Raw genomic sequence first — 17,593 nt, 5'->3', positions numbered from 1 at the left:
CAGAGGAACAGGCGTGCAGATGAGATGTACCAGGAACAGGCCGGATCAGTAAGGTCACAGTGGGGATAATTAGCTCTGCTAGGGAGAGAGCATCCAGGCCTTTTACTGCTACATAAATGTACTGTCCGTGGCTTTTAGTCACAAAAAAACTTACTAACAAATGGAGCGCCCGCCTACTACTTTGAAAAAAAGATTTGTATCAACACTACAATTTTCCATCATTAAGACTAATAACACAGAGCCTAGTATACATCAAGGGGAATAAAAAGAAAAATCTCACATTCAAGTGGCGGCTGGGTGCTGACCTTTGTTCCCTTTTTTGTGTACGACTTAACTCTACAAAAAGGAGCCACACGCCACACCAACATGCAGGTGAACTCCAGCTCGTACTAGCAAAGCTCAGCATTCAGACGGAAAATCTGATCAATCTCCATGCAGGATAATGCATTTCATTACATAGTCACTACATTAATTCTGGCCACATAAAAAAAGAAGAAGAGTAGAATTGAATGTGACATTGGATTTTAGTTATCTGGATGCAAGGTCAGTGTTCATAGAGTACGAATTTGCATGTCCAAGCTCCTTTGAAAACCTGATCAGTACCAAGACCTGCACTTAGGAAACTATGCAGAGCAGAATAGACAATGAAGTTTTTCCTTTCCCTCAGAATGTTTCATTATTGAGATGGTGTGTGCCTGCCACTGAGAATGAAGCGGCCCTGATCCTAACAAATGTTTGTCCTGAGATGTTTGCAGCAAGTACTGCTGGACAGCTATTATTTGGCATGTTTCTATTCAGGCCAGATCTTAAAGGAGTAAATAAACAGACACTCTGCCACCTTGAAGGCAAGAGGACTCAGAATCATTAAAAACGGAGGGGGGACAAACACTCCGCTCACTCGTGATGTTCGTCGTCTTCTCCACGGCCTCTCCCTGATGGTGCACACCCTGAAAGGAACACGCCGCCGTTGGTGGCCGGGTCATTATGTTGCCAGAGACCTAGAGAGCTTTACAGGGAACTTTGAAATCCTCCCCTGGAACCTGAAGGAGAAGCACGGTGTCCCCTGGAGAAATGTCGGCAATACCAGCTTCCTGCAGAGAGTTGCCTGTGTGCCCTTTCGCTTGGCGAGGGCGGCTCCCGGTCTCCAGAGCACAGTGTGGTCATGTGCACTTACACCTCCACGTGCTCTCGAATCTTTCTACATCTGTGCTTTTGTAATTATCTCGAGATGGTACGATTTGTGCATAGGGGAAGGCTGTGGATGGGAGATTCACGCGTCACAAGTGGGTGACAGTTCCATCAGAAGGAATTTAAACTTATCGCTGAGAATGTCATGATGAAAGTATCAATAAATGGCTTTTAATGTTTAATTCATAAGTATATGTTTTGATATTAATTTAGAACAATATAAAGTCAATTTTTTTCAAAAATAATCTCTTTCTATTAGATTATGCACATTTAAACAATAAGCGGTGCAGGCAAAATAAGTCATTTTAATGTCATCTGTGATGGATTTTTCTTGACAGCTACTGTAAATTACAATTATACTGCTTCTCTGTGCACATGAAAGTAAGCATTGCAATAAATTATCTTTTATTTCAGTCCATCATGTCTGCTTTTCAGAAACAGAAAGCCTTCAATAAAAGTTCAGCACGATTGTGAGAAAAATACAGTAATTTTTTGATCCAGTTTGAAACAAAAAATACGTGCCATTCTTTTTGGAAAACAGTTGTTGGCTTTCCAAAATATTACTAATTGTACTCAAACATTCCTTGCCGTTAGAGGGAATCCTGAATTTGTGAATTCTGTTAGTCAAGAGCTATTGCTTCAAAGAAAATCCAGGAGAGCTTAAGGTGAGGCTCCATAACTTCGAAGGCCAGGGGTCCCCGGAGACTCGTTCAGGAGCAGGGCCATCCACTTGGAGAGGCGTGTGAAAGCCACAGCACAGCTCCTTCCCTGCGCGTTTGTTCTTCTTGAGTGCGCACTGAAACAATAGTACTCCCTGCCCTCTTGGAGAGCATGTTCTTGGTCATAAAAATGTAATTGAAGGGTATCAGGTAATTTAATTTAGCTAAAGATTTCCATTGAATCCAGCTGTCTCCGGAAAGGGGATTCCATGAAAGAATCTGGTCCTTAAAGAGATGGCAGAAATTGGTCCCAGGATGAAATTTCTTAACAGGTGCTTATTTCTTTCAACTGTACATATGACCAAGCACACATTATAGTACAGCATAATTTATGAGTTAGTTTACAAAACTATCTCTGAACCTAGTCCCCCTCTTCTTCCTCTTCCGGAAATATCCTGTCTGAAGGGCTTCAAATCATTCATGCACTCGGGCTCACGGGTAGGTGCTGTACTGTCCCAGAGAATTTTTAGCTGAGGAAAATCAGGCCAGAAGAGTTTATCTGCAAAGAGCTCTTTTTCAGTAGGTTTCCGCAGAAAGAGGGCAGGCAGCCTTCACCATTGAAAGGTTCAACGTAAGAAGACCATATTGTGCACCTCCTGCCAGGTGTAGGGAGCCACCCTGTAGCACTTGGGGGCTGCCTGCCTGCTCAGCTGGTCCCACTTCCCCCAACAGGCCCAGCAAGAGGGGCACACGTGCCCTAGCTGTCCATGCCACAAGTCGTGTTGCCAATACTTGCTAGTGTCAGAGGAGTGGAACTGGTGCCTCCCGAGTCTTTTGGGTTGTCTACACGAAGAAAGATTTAAACCCTAATCGTGTGCCCCCGGAGTGTTCCAAAATAGTAGGAGGAGCATGACTTGAAGCCGTCCCTTTCAGTTCCAGTAAAGATGTGTTAAAAAAAAACAAGCTAACTACCAATCCCAAAGGAAACTGCCCCGAGAAGCAGACAGATGTATACTTAGCTTCTGGGACTCAAGCGCTGAGAAGGGCAGATGGTGCTCAATCAGGGAACCAAGGGAAATGGGTCCTGTGTTTTCCCTCCTTCCACCCAACTGTGAAGTCCCCTGACCTTTGCAGCCATGACACACACATTCTATGACACTCCTATAACCAGAAGTTCCAGCAGGAACCAAGGAATAAACTGTGGCAGGAGAAGGCGCTGGGGCTTCTCTAGCCAGCTCCTTAAGGGCACAGCTTGTTTTGTGAAGAAGAATGCTGCAGGGGGGGGGGGGGCGGGGGAGTGTTTATCAGAGTGGGCTTCTCACATCGAAATGAAAATGAAGGTTGCTGTTATTGTACCACACATTTGAAGATGTAGGTGTGATGCCTGCCAATCTGTGAGATCCTTAATAATGATAATTTTTTAAAGGACAGTTTTGCTTTTTGTTTAAAGGAAAAGCAAATAGAACAATTTACATGGAATGTTCTTAGAATCATCGGGGTTTGTGGGGATTGAAGCAACATAATTTATAGTTTGGGTAGAACCCATTCTTGTCGAGGCAAAGAGTATAGATTATGTCTTTTTAATATGTCTTCCACCTTCACCTTCTTCCCCTCTGTGGTTCATAATCAGAAACGGTGCGATACACCCAGAAATGCCTTGGAGAAGGCGCTGCCCCTCTTACCCAGAGTGCCAAGGCCCACAGAAATACCCAGACAGGCCAGCTTAAGAGAGAAAACCCCTGTCCCCAAACAGATGCAGAATCCACCTATTGCTGCATCATGGCAAGGACATCCGAATGACAGACAGCTCAGCTGCTGGTTAGAGTGACATCTTGGTCTAACCGGCGATGTTTCACGGTCTGAAGGTGAAGATTTTAAATGCTTAGAGAAAAATACATAGACGCGAGGACTTACAAAGATGCTGACTAAAAGCAATTGAGTTATGACAAAGTCTAGAATCTACTAGAAACTCTAGTTTGGGATCTGAGAACTTCTAGATTTTTGCTAAGAAGTCAAATAGCAGTCCTATGAATCCCAACCCATTGTTATGGGTTAGGGTTAGAGGCGAGATGCCATCGATGCCCATGAAAATAGAAATTGTTGAAATTGCTGATCCATATCTATGTTCTTATATTTTTACTGTTGCCAGAAATAAACATAATCACCTGATCTCAAAACCAGCTTTCTAATTTTGTATGTGCAGATTTCAGGGCCAGACTCTGCTAGATTTCAATTGTACCAGGCAGGTAGAACACAAAACATTTGCATGCTGAAATCATCAATGAAGCAGGAAGATTTGGAAATCACAACACGAGCTTCTCTTAGTAGCATCGTGATTAAAATGTATTTTAAAATAAATTTTGGAAGTGGTGTAGGTCTTGAGTAGAACTCCCAAATGCTCACAAAACTCTTAGAGTTTCCAGAATACCAGCAGAGCAGATGGGCCCTTTTGTGTGTCTGTTTGTAAAATGTACAAGTTTTTGAAATAAAGTGGATTCAAAGGAACCAGAGTAGGAAGTCACAGTTTTAGATAGTATTCTTCTCCTCCGTTTGGTTCCCAGGTCAGGTGTCATTTGCACAGACCTTTTGTGAAAGGCCTGAGAAGATCAGAGAGGTTTTTGTGACCTGTATAGTACGCACATGGATCTTAGTTATGTATAGTCCGCTCATAAGTGCGAGCACACTCATTTGTTGGCTACAAGTACCTTTGTGTGAATGCTGTGCTAAGATAAATGAAGCCAATTACCGTTAGATACATACCTTCCTTCTAGTGTCAGATAGCCAAAGGATGTTAAAAACGATAGCAAAAATAGAATTATTCCTGACCAGTGAAATACTTTTAACACATATTTCTTTGAGGTACAAAATAGTCTTTGCTCCATCACACTCAGGTACTTTGGTCCCCAGACCCCCCAAAATCTACTGGTCTCACAGATTGAAAACAGACTGATACCTTCTGACTAAATACATCTGTTTTGGTTTTTTTAAAATCACAAACAAAAGAGTTACTGTAAAATGTCTTACCTCATTCTTTCTATGGCACACTGTTGTCTTCCTAGATGGCTTTTCTGGGTAAAATTTTTTCCCACAAGTAAATTTAGGTAAAGTATAAGCAATGATCAGTTATACGTTGTTTTAATTTAATAATACTTTATTGTAGTCGGTTAAAGTTTACAAAGCAAAATAGGTCCCTTGTTTACAGTTTCTTTTCCACCACTTGTCCCATGCCATTGGTGACAGCATGTCACATGGTCATCATGTCCATCCTCTTTGTTGTTTTCGTTGCACGAGGTTCCCTTTCCCTCCTGACTTTGCCCCTTTTATTTTGGGTAAATGTTGAGGATTCAGTCTCATTTTCATTGTTTGATAGAGCACGGGTGAGACTGTGACTGGGTGAGAGGACTTCAATGCCAGGCTCAGGCTATTGTAGAGCCCGAGTCTTGGGGGTCCACTAGTCTCTGTCAGTGTAGCAGATGGGACCTCTTAAAGGAATGTGAGTTGTTCGTTCTACATTTTCCTTCCATTCTACCCAGGACCTCCTTTTGTGCCCCTGGTCAGAATGGTGGGTATTGGTAGCCGGGCACCACCCAGTTCTTCTGACCTCAGGTTTGAAGAGGTTATAGATGTAGTTCATCGAAGCTGTTAATGCTGTGGACTGATCATGCTCCGTTGCTCTGTCTGGATCAAGACCGGTAGTTGTATCTTGTAGCTCAGAGCATACTTTAAAAGTGACTGTTTTATCCAAATCTGCTTTAAAGACATCTGAGTTAATTATTTTGTTTGGTCACTTTTAAAGCCACATAGCTCTTCAGAATGGTTTGCAAGTCTGTCCTCATTTCATTGGACATGGAATAGGATCTTACTTTCATGGACATCCAGAAATTTGGCATCATGGTAAGCAAATTAATTTGGGGAACTGTTTGTTGAATGGAGTCAGTGGGGTGAGAGTAGGTTTGCCCCCGAGGCTCTTCCTCTAGCTTTGTGTTCACGTTATTCTTATTAATTATTAGGGGTGGAGGGATGAGGAGGACATGAGGACATTACTACCATGCTAGGTTAGAACACAGCAGTTTCAATCCCAAAAAAAGATTTTGGTTTTTGGCTTCTTAGGAAGGGTGCATAGCTGGAAAGCACAAGGGACATTTGTCTAGAAGAAGTCACTGAAAACAAGCAGCACTGCATCAATGTCCCAGCAGCATGCACATATGACTGTTTTCTGTTTGTCTTTTTCTTCCCCCTTTTCAAACCGCTGACTGTTGTGGTTAAACTTCATTACATCCGACACAGCGTTGACAGATGATGTATTTAGCAGCATGGACTCTAGTGATTTCTGGATTAGACCCACCCTTGCGTTCCTTCCTTGTTTTCCACTGCCTGGGTGTACACCCCTACAGGGAGAAGGCAAAAGTGAGCCGGGGGGAGGGATGGGGGGAGCAGGAGGTTTCAGTCCCCGTAGCAGCTGGCCTGGACCTATGCAGGAGACTGGGCCTGGACCTGTGGGCTTGGGTAGCCGTTTCTCTTAACAGACTCATCTGTTGGTGGGAGGGAGGCAGTCCAGGGAGGAACTACTACCTGGAATCCACCCTGGAGGGTCCCTGGAGACCAGCAGGTCAAAACTCCCATCAAACCCTGCGTCCCACCTGAGGTCTGTGCCGGATGGGCCTACAGATGCTGTTTCCCCCCTCCAGCCCCAAAACACCGACATACTTCAGCCTTTGCAGACCCACACACTCTTGGGAAACCTGACATCTGTCTTTTTGGGGTAGGGGTGAAGGTGGTGAGGTCTGAGCAGGACTGAGGACCCCAGGAGGCCATATGGAGGTGGAGGCAGGGGTGAGCCTGGCAGGTGTCTGAAACACCTAGAGTGCTCTCTGGAGCCTTGCTGGGCCCCTCCCGGTGTGTGTGTGACCCCTTACACAACCAGCGCAGCAGCTGAGGCCCAGGAGCTCTGTGCAGAACCCCAATGGTATCCAGCACTCAGAACTCTAAGTGCTCCCCCTCCTCGTTTCACCCCCAAGAGAAGAAGGAAAATGGCACGTTTTTAAATAGGCCCCGAGCCTATTCTGTTCTGTCTCTTCATTTTCTCACTGGAATTCCTCCCACTCTGTTTGCAGCAAACGACAGCGACCTGCGCATGGAGGAGGGCATGGCGTTCACCATAGGTCAGTGCCCAGGTTGCCTCTTCCCAGCTGGCGCCTCTAGTGGGAGTGGCATGCTGGCCCAGGCCAGGCAGCCCCATGAAGGACTAACAAACCAATCAACGTAATTAAATAATTCAGATGCGCGGTAAATCTGATTAGACGCTCTCCTCCAGCCCATCTTCCTCAATCAGACACTTACCGACACATTTGGGAGAGGGCAGTTGCCCAGCCTCTTGCCAGCATTATGTGGTGGTTTTGTTTTCACTTTGGTGCCTACTGTCCCCCAACCCCCTTCATGCCCCATAACTGGGGGGGGGGTGATTGTGCCCCTTGCTCCCTGTCAGCAAGTGGCATGCGCTCTCGTGCAGCCTGCTCCTGGCTGGTGGAGTGATTGGTGTCGCCTCCAGATCCCAATCACTCACTGGCAAGAAGGTACCGTATTTCTGACTGTGGGACTTAATGGAGAAGCAATTAGAGTGAAATAAGAAAATTATTATTTGCTGATTAATGAACATTTTGAGCATGTTTTAAAAATTCAAATATCTTTTTTAACTGGCTGGTGTAAGAGGGACTGGCGTTTGGGTGGCTGCTATCCACAGGGTCCTAATTAAGGCTTGATTAAAATGCCCTTCTTTCTCTAAAAAATGACGAAGTAGGCAACTTCATACATTTTTGAACGCCGTAGCGTTTCCTCTTCCTACTGTTTCGTTTGTGGTGTACTGTGTAAGCAACATCAATTATCAGCCCTTACCAAATGACAACATGAACCCGTGGGGGAATTACAAGGGGTGGGGGGATCGTCTTACTCTCTTTTTTTGATAATCAACCGAAATAATGTTTGACAAGAATCTGATGAGGTCACTGCAGTAAATATTTTCCCTCTTCCAGAGCCAATCATCACCGAGGGATCCCCTGAATTTAAAGTCCTGGAAGATGCGTGGACTGCGGTCTCCCTGGATGATCAAAGGTGTTTGCTTTCTGCCCCGTTACTTTTCAATTGTCTGTGGAGGGAAGGTCCCTCCCGTTCCCCGCCCACCCCCTGCCCTGCGGGGCTGAGCCCGCACCCTAACCACGCTGCCCTGTGTGTATGTGGCATGTGTGTGTGTGTGTGTGTGTTGCAGGGCCGCCCAGTTCGAGCACACCGTTCTCATCACGTCGGGGGGTGCGCAGATCCTGACCAAATTGCCCCACGAAGCCTGAAGCCCAAAAGTCACGGCCACCGGACGCCTTCGTCCCTAAATGCTGGAAATCCGGTTGGAGAATTTCTCAGCAGACTGGCGATCAGAAGCTAGCACCTAATAAACGTCTCTTCGAAATACGTGGTAGAGATTAGGGGCGGCAAGGGACGCCGCCGCGCTGGGCTGCGTGAGGATGGGAGGACCCCTACTTTGGGAGGTGAGGGGCTTCGCTTGTCCCAGCCTCCAAAGTAAAAAACGCCATTGCCCTCTTGGACCCACTGACTGCACTCTTTTCTTTGGTGACAGTGATTTGGGGGAAGGTAGGGGGTTAAGATTTGAGTCTTAACTTTTCACACAGGACCGCCAACCAAAAGGAAACACCCAGGTCTCCTGGTTGGCTGGGATTTTAAAAAAGTACTCGCCCCCTCTTGGGACGCCACCGGTGTTGGTAGACCTGGGGGAGGGGGTGCTCTTGGGGTCAGCGCCTGCCCGCCAGCACTTCCGGGTGGGCTCACAAAAGGAGGTGTGGGTTACAAACATCGCCTTTTGGCGGGGGTTGGGGGTGTGGGGGGTGTGGAGGGGGTCCTTGGGCTTGGTGCTTCTCCGGGGACGGTGGGGGCGGGGAGGCCCCAGGCTCCCTCCATCATCAGCCACCCCAGGCCACCCCAATAGTTAAAGGTAATCCTCTGCCCGCCCCCCCCCAAGGGCCCAGATGTGAGCTGCGTCTGGCCCCCACTCGGCCCAGCAGTCAAGCCGGCTAGCTCCAGAGCTGACCCCTACTACCCCTGGTGACCTGCGCTTGGGGCGCAAAGCCCCGATTTTCTGGAGACCCAGGGGGTCCCTGTGAGAGGAGGCAAAGGCTCTACTGGCTGAGGCTGGAACTGGTGGCTTTGAAGGCAGCTCCAACCCGCTTGGGGAGCAGGAAACCCTGGAGCACACCCCCTGCACCCCTACCCCTGCCAGCTTCCTCCTGGCCGCGCCCTCCTGGGCCAGTTCACACCCTGGCGCCTCGCTGGGGAGGAGCCCACCTCCCGAAGAAGTGTCCCTCTTGGTCAAGTGTTGGGACCAAGTCCAGTGAGAGTGGCCCGTGCCCTCAGAGGTGAAGTGAACTTTTCGTTTCTATTGAAGCGGGTTTCGCAAAGTTGCCATCTGCTAACAAAACAGCTTGGGGCGGAGCGCCAAGGAAACCGGGCACCTGTAGCTACCCTGACAGGTGGCGTCCATGATCCGAGACCAGAGAGTCGGCAGAATGGTGGGGAACTGAGGCCAAGGAGCGCGCTCGGGAAAGTAGCGAGTTCGAGCTTTACCCTGAACGCCGGACTTTGCGGAGTGGTTCCCAAACTCCTGCTCGGTTTCTCTACGTAAGAGTATAGAGGTTGGGCCCAAGCCATTCCAAGTGTAAAGGGACTAAGAGCTGGAAACGATGAGGAAGAAGTTGGGAATTTACAAGGACCATGGAGAAAGCTTTAGGGTGCAGGAGATGGCCAAGACCCTGGGAGGGACTGGGGCTGCCAATGGGAACCCTCGGGAGTAGCTAGAGGGAAAGGGCCCGGCTGGGAGTGACGTCGCTTTCCCCCTGGAGCAGTGGGATTGCAAGGATTTGGCCCTCTTCGTTTATCTGCAGATCTGTTCCCTTTGAGGTTCCCCAAGAACAAATCCGCTAAAACCACAGCCTTTTACAACCTCTCGGAGTAACACGCCGTCGCTCCTACTGCAACTATTCCGAGGTTGGGATATTTACAGAACACATTTGTAATCCCATTTATTAAAGCAGCTAGTAACGTTCAAGTATTTGCGCCACCCATACTTAGACATATAAGTGTAAACATATTTTCATCCCCGGTGCTGCAGTGGTTTAAGCGCTCCTCGACTCAGCGAAATGTAGGCGGCTTCGACCCCACCAGCGCTCCTCCTCCGGAGAAAGAGGTGGCCGTCTGCTTTCTCGTAAAGATGGACAGCTTTGGAAACCCTTGGGGGCTGTTACACTTTGTGCTAGCGGGTCATTTGAGATGGGGACTCGCCACAACAGCTGAGGTTTGGGTGAGAATTTTTGGTAGCACACACGCCGCACAACTCCACCACTACCATCCCCAGCAGCAGCAGCCAATACGCAACAATAGGAAATAAACTTGAAGTCGAATGAACTCCGTTTAACACGCTTTGAGTTTGAAATTAGGAAGCAGATTTTTAAAGACCTGCTACACACCTGCCGCCCCTCTGCCAGCTGAACTGGCCCCAACCCTGGGGCCTTTGGTTTCCAGTCACACGTGGCGACAGCTACGCCACCAGGCACAGGTCCTGGGAAGTATCTTACCCCGAACCCGCGGCTCCCTGCTTAAAAGGGAGAGGACCTTTGTTTCCTCTCCTTTGGGACAGGCAGAGGTCTAAGCACACCGACATTTCCGAACAGGTGTTGGGGAGGGGGTGTTCTTAATCCTCGGGGATGTAGCGCTGAGAGATCACAGTGGGAGAGTCTATGCTGGGTAACTTGGCACCGTGGGGGCACCCGCTCAGCGCCCCTCTCCGGACGTGCTTCTTTGGCGCTTAGAAAGAATTCGATCGTGTACGGTGACACGCTCTTGCTCACATACAATTCACTTCTAAAACAAGCGTTACGGAAACTGTATCCTGAGGGAGTGCATGCGCCCTCTTTGTTCCTTTGAGGCAGCGGGTCCCTGGAGACCCGAAAGACTTGGCTACCCCTTCCCGACCTGGGGAGACCAAGGGCGCCCGCCCGCCCAGAGACGATCTCTGAGTGCGGCCACCCACGCCCATCCACACCCCAACTTCAGTACTTCGGAATCAACTAGCCCAGAACGGAACCGCTCGGCCCTGCGGTTTCCTCCCGCGTCCTCCTGCGGCCCACCGCCCCAGGAGTCACCAGCCGTGCTGGGCCCCAATCCCGCGCCCGCGCCCGCCGCCGGGATCACTTACGTGGGCAGGGCCGAGAGGAGCGCACAGGAAAGCCGGGCCCGGACGGCATCAGCCCGGCTGGGCAGGGCGCACCGCACGGCACTCCACACCCCCAAACAGGCGCTGGCAAGGAGCAATTAAAACCACACGTTGGACCCGGAAATCAGGACTAGCGAGAGGCTCCCGGGGTTGTCTGGTGGCGAAGTCATTAGTTGGTTGTTTCTACAAAGCCTCGCAGTGTGGGTCGATGATTAAGGGGGGTGAAAAACATTCTTTGAAACATTGGCAAACCCGTTATTGGTTTGGAAGATTGTTTTGTTTTGCTTTTGTTTTGTTTTTCCGCTCCAACCACCACGCCGCCTGAAGGATTTCTGTCCCCAGCATCGCGCCCTAAAGCCAAAGAGGGATTCTGTGGGCAGCAGCAGCTGCTACCGAAGTTAAAAAAAAGAGAGAAGCCCCCTCCAGTAATATCTATAACGACAGCACCGATGTAATTTGTTTTGAATGCTCATTTTTATTGGTGTTCCCTCCTTGCCAAAATGTGCTTGATCACAGAGGTCTGTGCTGCGATCACTGCGCTCTGCAGACAGGGGAAGGTGCCGTGGGGAAGGTTCAGCTCAGGCCAGATCAAATCCCGGGCTGTTTAACGCTGAAAGGCTGCATGTTGCTATTAGTGTTAAATATATGGCTAATTATGCGTATGAAAATTAAACATCAGTGTTATGCTAATGGGGAGCCTTCAGCTGCGGATCCGAGCACTTGAGACTACCATTTAATCAAATGAATCAGTAACTAATACATCTGCACGTGTGAACTTTCACAAGATCATTTCCCTGTTCCCGTCACACCGCTAAATTATGAAAGAAATAATTATCAACACTTTCTAATTACCTAACAAAGTAATTTGGGATTCACCGTGGAGCTGGCGGGATGGAGAACCAGCAGCCCCGGGCAGGCAGCGTGGCGCGCGCCACGCCGCGTGGGGGAGATCGGGAGGGGCGGGGCGCGGCGGGGGACCTGTGTGCGTGTGTCTGTACCTGGCGCCGGGATGATAGAAGGCGCCTTGTCGCCTCTGGCTCTAGCCTCCACCAATGGGGGGCGGGGGGCCAGGCGCCAGCTTGGGCCACTGCTGTGGGGAAGAGCCAGGCGTCCCTGAGTGGCATGTCTACACATAAATGTGCCAGCCTCCCAAAGGCTGCGGATTTCCGTGTCCCCCAAACAGACCTCGTAGCTGTGGAGTGGGACTCATAGCGACCCCGTAGGGCAGGGTTGATGGGGCCATAGAGTTTCTAGCGCTGTCGCCTTTACAGAAGCGGATTGCCACACCTTTCTCCCGCGGAGAGGGTGGTTGATGCTCTCGGTGAGCAGCTCCTGCTTAACCACTGCGCCACCAGGGTGCCTTATCCAGTGTCCCTCGGGGAGTCCTAAATCACGGGGACTCTGCGCAGACCCCGCGGGACCGGAAAATGACCACCTGACGACGTCCGCGCCTGGAGCGAGCGAGTGAGCAGAACTGAGCCCACCGGCCCAGACTCCACGTGTGGCCGCGCCCTCAGGGCGAGTCAGCGTGGGGGCGCTCGGCGCCCCGGGAGCGGGGAGGGGAGGAGGCGGAGGCAGGCTGGGAGGGAGAGGGGTGTGTGTGGTGGGGGGAGGCTGTGCGGCCGCCTTTCCTGGAAGGAGCAGCGCGGGTGCCGGGGTGGCTGGCGGCGCGCGGTGCTTTCCCTCGAGCCGGGCGGCCTCGCGCTGGAGTGGCCAGCAGGGCCGGGAGCGATGCTAGCGGGCCCCGGGGAGCGGCGGCGCGGCGGCAGCTGCGGCGGCCGAGTGAGTGAGTTCGAGGGGAGGGTCCCATCCCCCGAGCCCAGGGTGGTGACCGCACGACTCGGGGCCACGGAGGCGCGGCCAGGAGGGCGCTGAGAGGCCCCCTGCGCTCTGGAGCGCGGCGCTCGCCTAGCCGGCTGGGGCGCCCCCCAGCGCGGGATTCCGGGCTTCGGAGGCCGCCTCCGGCTCCAGGTCCGCCCCAGGCTCCACGCCCGGCCGGGTGCTGGTGGCCAGAAGCGGTCCTCGAGTCCCAGGCGCGGGGGGGTGGGGGTGGGATGTGGGAACAGCAGGAGGCAAGGTGGCGGCCCGCGGCCGATGGTGGGTGTCCGGGGAGGCCGGCGCGCCGGGGAGGCGGGAAGCTGTGGCGTCGCGGGCCACCGAGGTGCCGGAGCGGGTGCCGCAGCCCATTGTGCGCCCTGCCAGGCGCGCTCTGTTGCAGGGGAGCCCTGGCCGGGCAGCGCGGACGCGTTTCTCCAGAGGCCGGGCTGCCTAGTCCGCTCTAGTCCAGCCGAGCCGGAGCACCTCGGACCAATCCCCGGCGATTATGCAAGACAGCGGACCAATCAGCTCCGCCAGCTTATGAATATTTATGACCTTGGCTGAGTCAAAGCTTTGAAGCGAGTTTGGGGAGCTCGGCAGCATCATGCTTAGACTTTTCAAAGAGACAAACTCCATTTTCTTATGAATGGAAAGTGAAAACCCCTGTTCCGCTTAAATTGGGTTCCTTCCTGTCCTGAGAAACACAGAGACCCCCAAAAGGGAAGCAGAGGAGAGACCCACACCCAGACCCCGCGAGAAGAGATGACCATGACCACCATGCCAGAAAGTCTCAACAGCCCCGTGTCGGGCAAGGCGGTGTTTATGGAGTTTGGGCCGCCCAACCAGCAAATGTCTCCTTCTCCCATGTCCCACGGGCACTACTCCATGCACTGTTTACACTCGGCGGGCCACTCGCAGCCCGACGGCGCTTACAGCTCGGCCTCGTCCTTCTCCCGACCGCTGGGCTACCCCTACGTCAACTCGGTCAGCAGCCACGCGTCCAGCCCCTACATCAGTTCCGTGCAGTCCTACCCGGGCAGCGCCAGCCTCGCCCAGAGCCGCCTGGAGGACCCAGGTACGTGCGCCCGCCAGTCGCCTAGGAGGCAGAAAGGCAGAGAGGGAATGAGAGAGAGGAGAGAGAGAGAGAGAGAGGAAAAGGGGGGAGAGAGAGAGGTGGGGTGGGGGTGGGGAGGGCATGGGAGCAATGAAGGTTTCGGGTATCAATCTATGGGTCTTTATCATAGCAAAGAAATTTTGTTTAAAAGTTCACCCTGCTAGCTACTCTCCAGCCAAGGATAAATCCGAGCGCGTCCCCTGGCACTGTCTGGGCCTCTGGGCGGCAACGTACGCCGAGCACACAATGCCCTGCTGGAAAACAGAAACCCACATGTGCACGTATTAGTCTCGGTAATTATTTATTACGTAGCGCTATAAACAATGTATGCAATTAAGGGTAATTAAACCTCAACTACCGCCTGCAAAAATAGCAAACTTTCCCTGCAAAGGCAGGAGCCGCTCGCCTGGGAACGGCCCCAGCCTGGCTGCAGAGGCCGCGGGCGGGCGGGCCTTCGGACTCGGCGGGACCCTTTCCCAGCTCTGGGAGTTCTTGGCGAGTTCTCTCCCTGGCCCTGGCTACCGCCTGCCCTTGGTAGCTACGGCGCCTTGGATCCCCGCACTCACGGCGGGCCCTGCACATTAACCACAGCCCCCTGCTTCTGCTGTCCCATCCAGGGGCGGACTCCGAGAAGAGCACGGTGGTGGAAGGCGGTGAAGTGCGCTTCAACGGCAAGGGGAAAAAGATCCGCAAACCTAGGACGATTTATTCCAGTTTGCAGCTGCAGGCTTTGAATCGGAGGTTCCAGCAAACTCAATACCTGGCTCTGCCCGAGAGGGCGGAGCTCGCGGCCTCCTTGGGACTCACGCAGACGCAGGTACCTCGCCGTTGCCCCTCCGCCAAACTGGCTGCCCCTAGCGGGCCTGCGCCGCCGGCTGCCTTTCTGCCCTCTGGGCCTTAGGGTCCGGGTGTCAAGCGTGTGTTTGTACGTGAGTGTATGTGTGTGCCCCGCACACACGCCTTCTCCTCTAGCATCTCTTCGTCCTCCCTCTTTCTCTGCCGGGTTCTGCCTCGGCTCTGTACCCAGTGCTGCCTGTCACCCAAGTCCTGGACCATCTGATTAGGGCGCAGGAAGGATTTCCTCAATGCATGGTTGGAAACTCTTAAGGTGACACGTGCCTGAGCCACTGGAACAATAGAAAAAGGGGCTTAATCCCTGTGTGCCTTTAAAGAGTGGCCAGTTCAGGGCCTAGGTCTCAGCCTCACTCCCTGCTCTGGCTCCTCAGGGTCTCTTCCTCTGCCCTCTCACCTCTCAAGCCCCAGACCCTGGAGCAGAAACCTGCCTCACCCCCCTGATTTTCTAAGACCCCCTGGACACCCTGACCTCGTCTGGCCCGGGTTTCCAATGAGCAGTCCGGGATTTGGAGGCGAGCTGGGGAGAGCCCACTAAGTAAAAGGTTTGGGTTCAAAAAACAGTGCAGCAAAACACCCGGTCAGTCAGCTTCCCACTCACAAATGGATGGTTCCAGAGAAGGTAGCCTGCATTGCAAATAAATTTCGTCCCCTCCTTTCTAGGTTTGGCATTTAAAAAAAATTATGTGCGTGTTGGAATTGCTGCTATTCGGGGATTCTTCCGGGATGCTGTGGTGTCTTCTGCGGAATGTCCTGGGGCCTGGCACAGTCCCAGACAGGTCTAGGCCTGGATGGCTGGGCCCCTTGGCCACCATGCACTCCCCCACCCCTGTGCCTTTGACTCTTCCTGGGGGTAATGTGGGGCGTTCTACTCCTCTGTCAGGGTGCTAGGCAACGGAGGCTGGCCTCTCAGCCTCCCTGGGCCCGCTTCCTCCCACGGAGCGCTCCTTTGAGCCGCCCAAGTCATATTGTTGGTTGTCCGTTCCTGCAGGTCAAGATCTGGTTCCAGAACAAGCGCTCCAAGTTCAAGAAGCTGATGAAGCAGGGCGGGGCGGCGCTGGAGGGGAGTGCTCTGGCCAACGGCCGGGCCCTGTCCGCAGCCTCCCCACCCGTGCCGCCAGGCTGGAACCCCAACTCCTCATCCGGAAAGGGCTCCGGCAGCAGTGCGGGTTCCTACATCCCCAGCTACACGTCGTGGTACCCCTCGGCGCACCAAGAAGCTATGCAGCAACCTCAGCTTATGTGAGGTGGCCTGCCCGCCCGCACCGCGCCTGTCCGCCTCTTCCCATCTATGTCCCTGGCCTGGGCACCTCCCGCCTCCTGGTCATCCGCCCTGTCCTCCAGCCCTGTGCCCAGGGGAGAAGGGCCCGGAGGATAAACTAGTCGGACAGGAAAGGCAGAACACCCCCACCCCCGCCGCTACTGCCGTGGAGCCCCGCGTGGTCCCACCTGCCTGGCGAATTTCCCCCGAACCCTAGACCTGTGTCCTCATCCGACCCCGGCCTGGGCCGTGCAGCGACAGCTGAGGGGGCCTCAAAACACAGGCACCGCCGCTGGGAGGGACGGCTGCCTGCCAGAGCGGCCCACCCTAAGCTTTGTGGGCCGATCAGGAACATCAACAAAAGCAATGTCGAAAAAAGCTGGCGCTTTTTTCTGTCCGTCTCTTGTCCCTTTTTGCTCTGTGTCCGTGAGCTGCAGGCATTGTCTTTGTCCAGGTCCTCAGCCGTTCACCGTACCCATCCCCTGGCCTCTGCAAATAGTCACCAAGTCGGAGGGTGCACCGTTCGCCAGGACATCCCGCTAGGGAATACTGGGGAGGCTGGGTCCTGTTTTCTTGGACTCTACCTGGACATCTGTGTCACTTGTTCGGGGAGTTGGGGAACATTGGAGGGAGGGGTTTTATTTATTGAAAAATGGAGTTCGCCCGAGGCTCAGACTGGCCAGTTAGCAGGTCCAAGGGGTGCACTGGCCGTGCCAAACGCTGTTGACTTTTAACACACCGGACAAACGAATCGGAAGGAAGTGGAGATTTTTAACTTTTACAGTCACTTTTGTACTTCGCTGGTATGGAGAGGGTGGAGCCTAATGACTTGCGTTTTTTCATGTCGGTATTATTATAAAAATAATAATAAAGAAGAGTGATGAAGCCAACACGACTTTCTCATCTCTGGAGAAACATGCTAGCTCGCTTTGCCTGCGCAGAAAGGACATCTAAGACCTCTGGCCGAGAGAAGGAAGAGGAGCGAGAAACGGCAAGAGGAAACAGGCCGGCTGGAGAGAGCTAGCGCCCTGATCCAGTGGGCATTAAGTAACACACAAGCAGCTTTAAAACAATCCCAGTCGCTCAAGCGCAGAATCGTGTGAGTCACCACCCTGAAGGCAGTGTCCAGTGCAGGATCCAATCGCTGTACATATTATTGTTATTAATTATTATTATTATTGTTCTGTAAACATGTTGCACAAGCTTAGCTTTTCCCCCCTTTCCGTTCCATTGTGTGTGGCTGTAAAACCCGATGCTTTGTGAAATGAGAATCTTGACATTTTACTTGTGAAATTTGGAAAATGTGATCAATTGAAATCAACCGTGTTTTGTGTTTCTCTATGTCAAAGTTTAGTTTTATATTGAGAATGTTAACTTATTGCTTTGTATCTTGGGGTGGGGTGGGGAAAGAACTTTGTAAATATGTTATA

The 17,593-nt window shown here is 52.0% G+C and overlaps 2 protein-coding genes across 7 annotated transcripts in view; both read left to right on the top strand.

Moving 5' to 3' along the window:
* The window catches only part of METAP1D (methionyl aminopeptidase type 1D, mitochondrial), a 90,215-nt gene extending 81,775 nt beyond the window's left edge, over positions 1 to 8,440 (top strand). For 4 of the 5 annotated variants that reach the window (XM_075529278.1, XM_075529277.1, XM_075529280.1 and 1 more), the window contains 4 exons: positions 5,644 to 5,741; positions 6,962 to 7,009; positions 7,877 to 7,955; positions 8,110 to 8,440. In XM_075529278.1, the coding sequence (XP_075385393.1) occupies positions 5,644 to 5,741; positions 6,962 to 7,009; positions 7,877 to 7,955; positions 8,110 to 8,188 (304 nt within the window). In that variant the 3' untranslated portion in view covers positions 8,189 to 8,440. Of the gene's footprint in view, positions 1 to 798; positions 1,602 to 5,643; positions 5,742 to 6,961; positions 7,010 to 7,876; positions 7,956 to 8,109 lie in introns of those variants that run through there. The other variant, XM_075529281.1, reaches the window with a different exon arrangement.
* A 4,842-nt stretch (positions 8,441 to 13,282) lies between these two features.
* DLX1 (distal-less homeobox 1) lies at positions 13,283 to 17,593 on the top strand. Of its 2 annotated transcripts, XM_075529685.1 has the most exons (3): positions 13,302 to 14,011; positions 14,668 to 14,867; positions 15,894 to 16,283. In XM_075529685.1, the coding sequence occupies exons 1-3, from the start codon at positions 13,699 to 13,701 to the stop codon at positions 16,146 to 16,148; spliced, it is 768 nt and encodes a 255-aa protein (XP_075385800.1). In that variant the 5' UTR covers positions 13,302 to 13,698; the 3' UTR covers positions 16,149 to 16,283. The 2 variants fall into 2 exon arrangements, with proteins under 2 accessions (XP_075385801.1, XP_075385800.1); XM_075529686.1 differs by lacking the exon at positions 14,668 to 14,867 and having other exon boundaries at positions 13,283 to 14,011; positions 15,894 to 17,593.

This window comes from Tenrec ecaudatus, chromosome 13, assembly GCF_050624435.1.
Source record: "Tenrec ecaudatus isolate mTenEca1 chromosome 13, mTenEca1.hap1, whole genome shotgun sequence".
NCBI classification, from domain to species: Eukaryota; Metazoa; Chordata; class Mammalia; order Afrosoricida; family Tenrecidae; genus Tenrec; species Tenrec ecaudatus.
The sequence above is the reverse complement of the archived record's forward strand: the minus strand, read 5'-3'. Positions and strand labels throughout refer to the sequence as shown.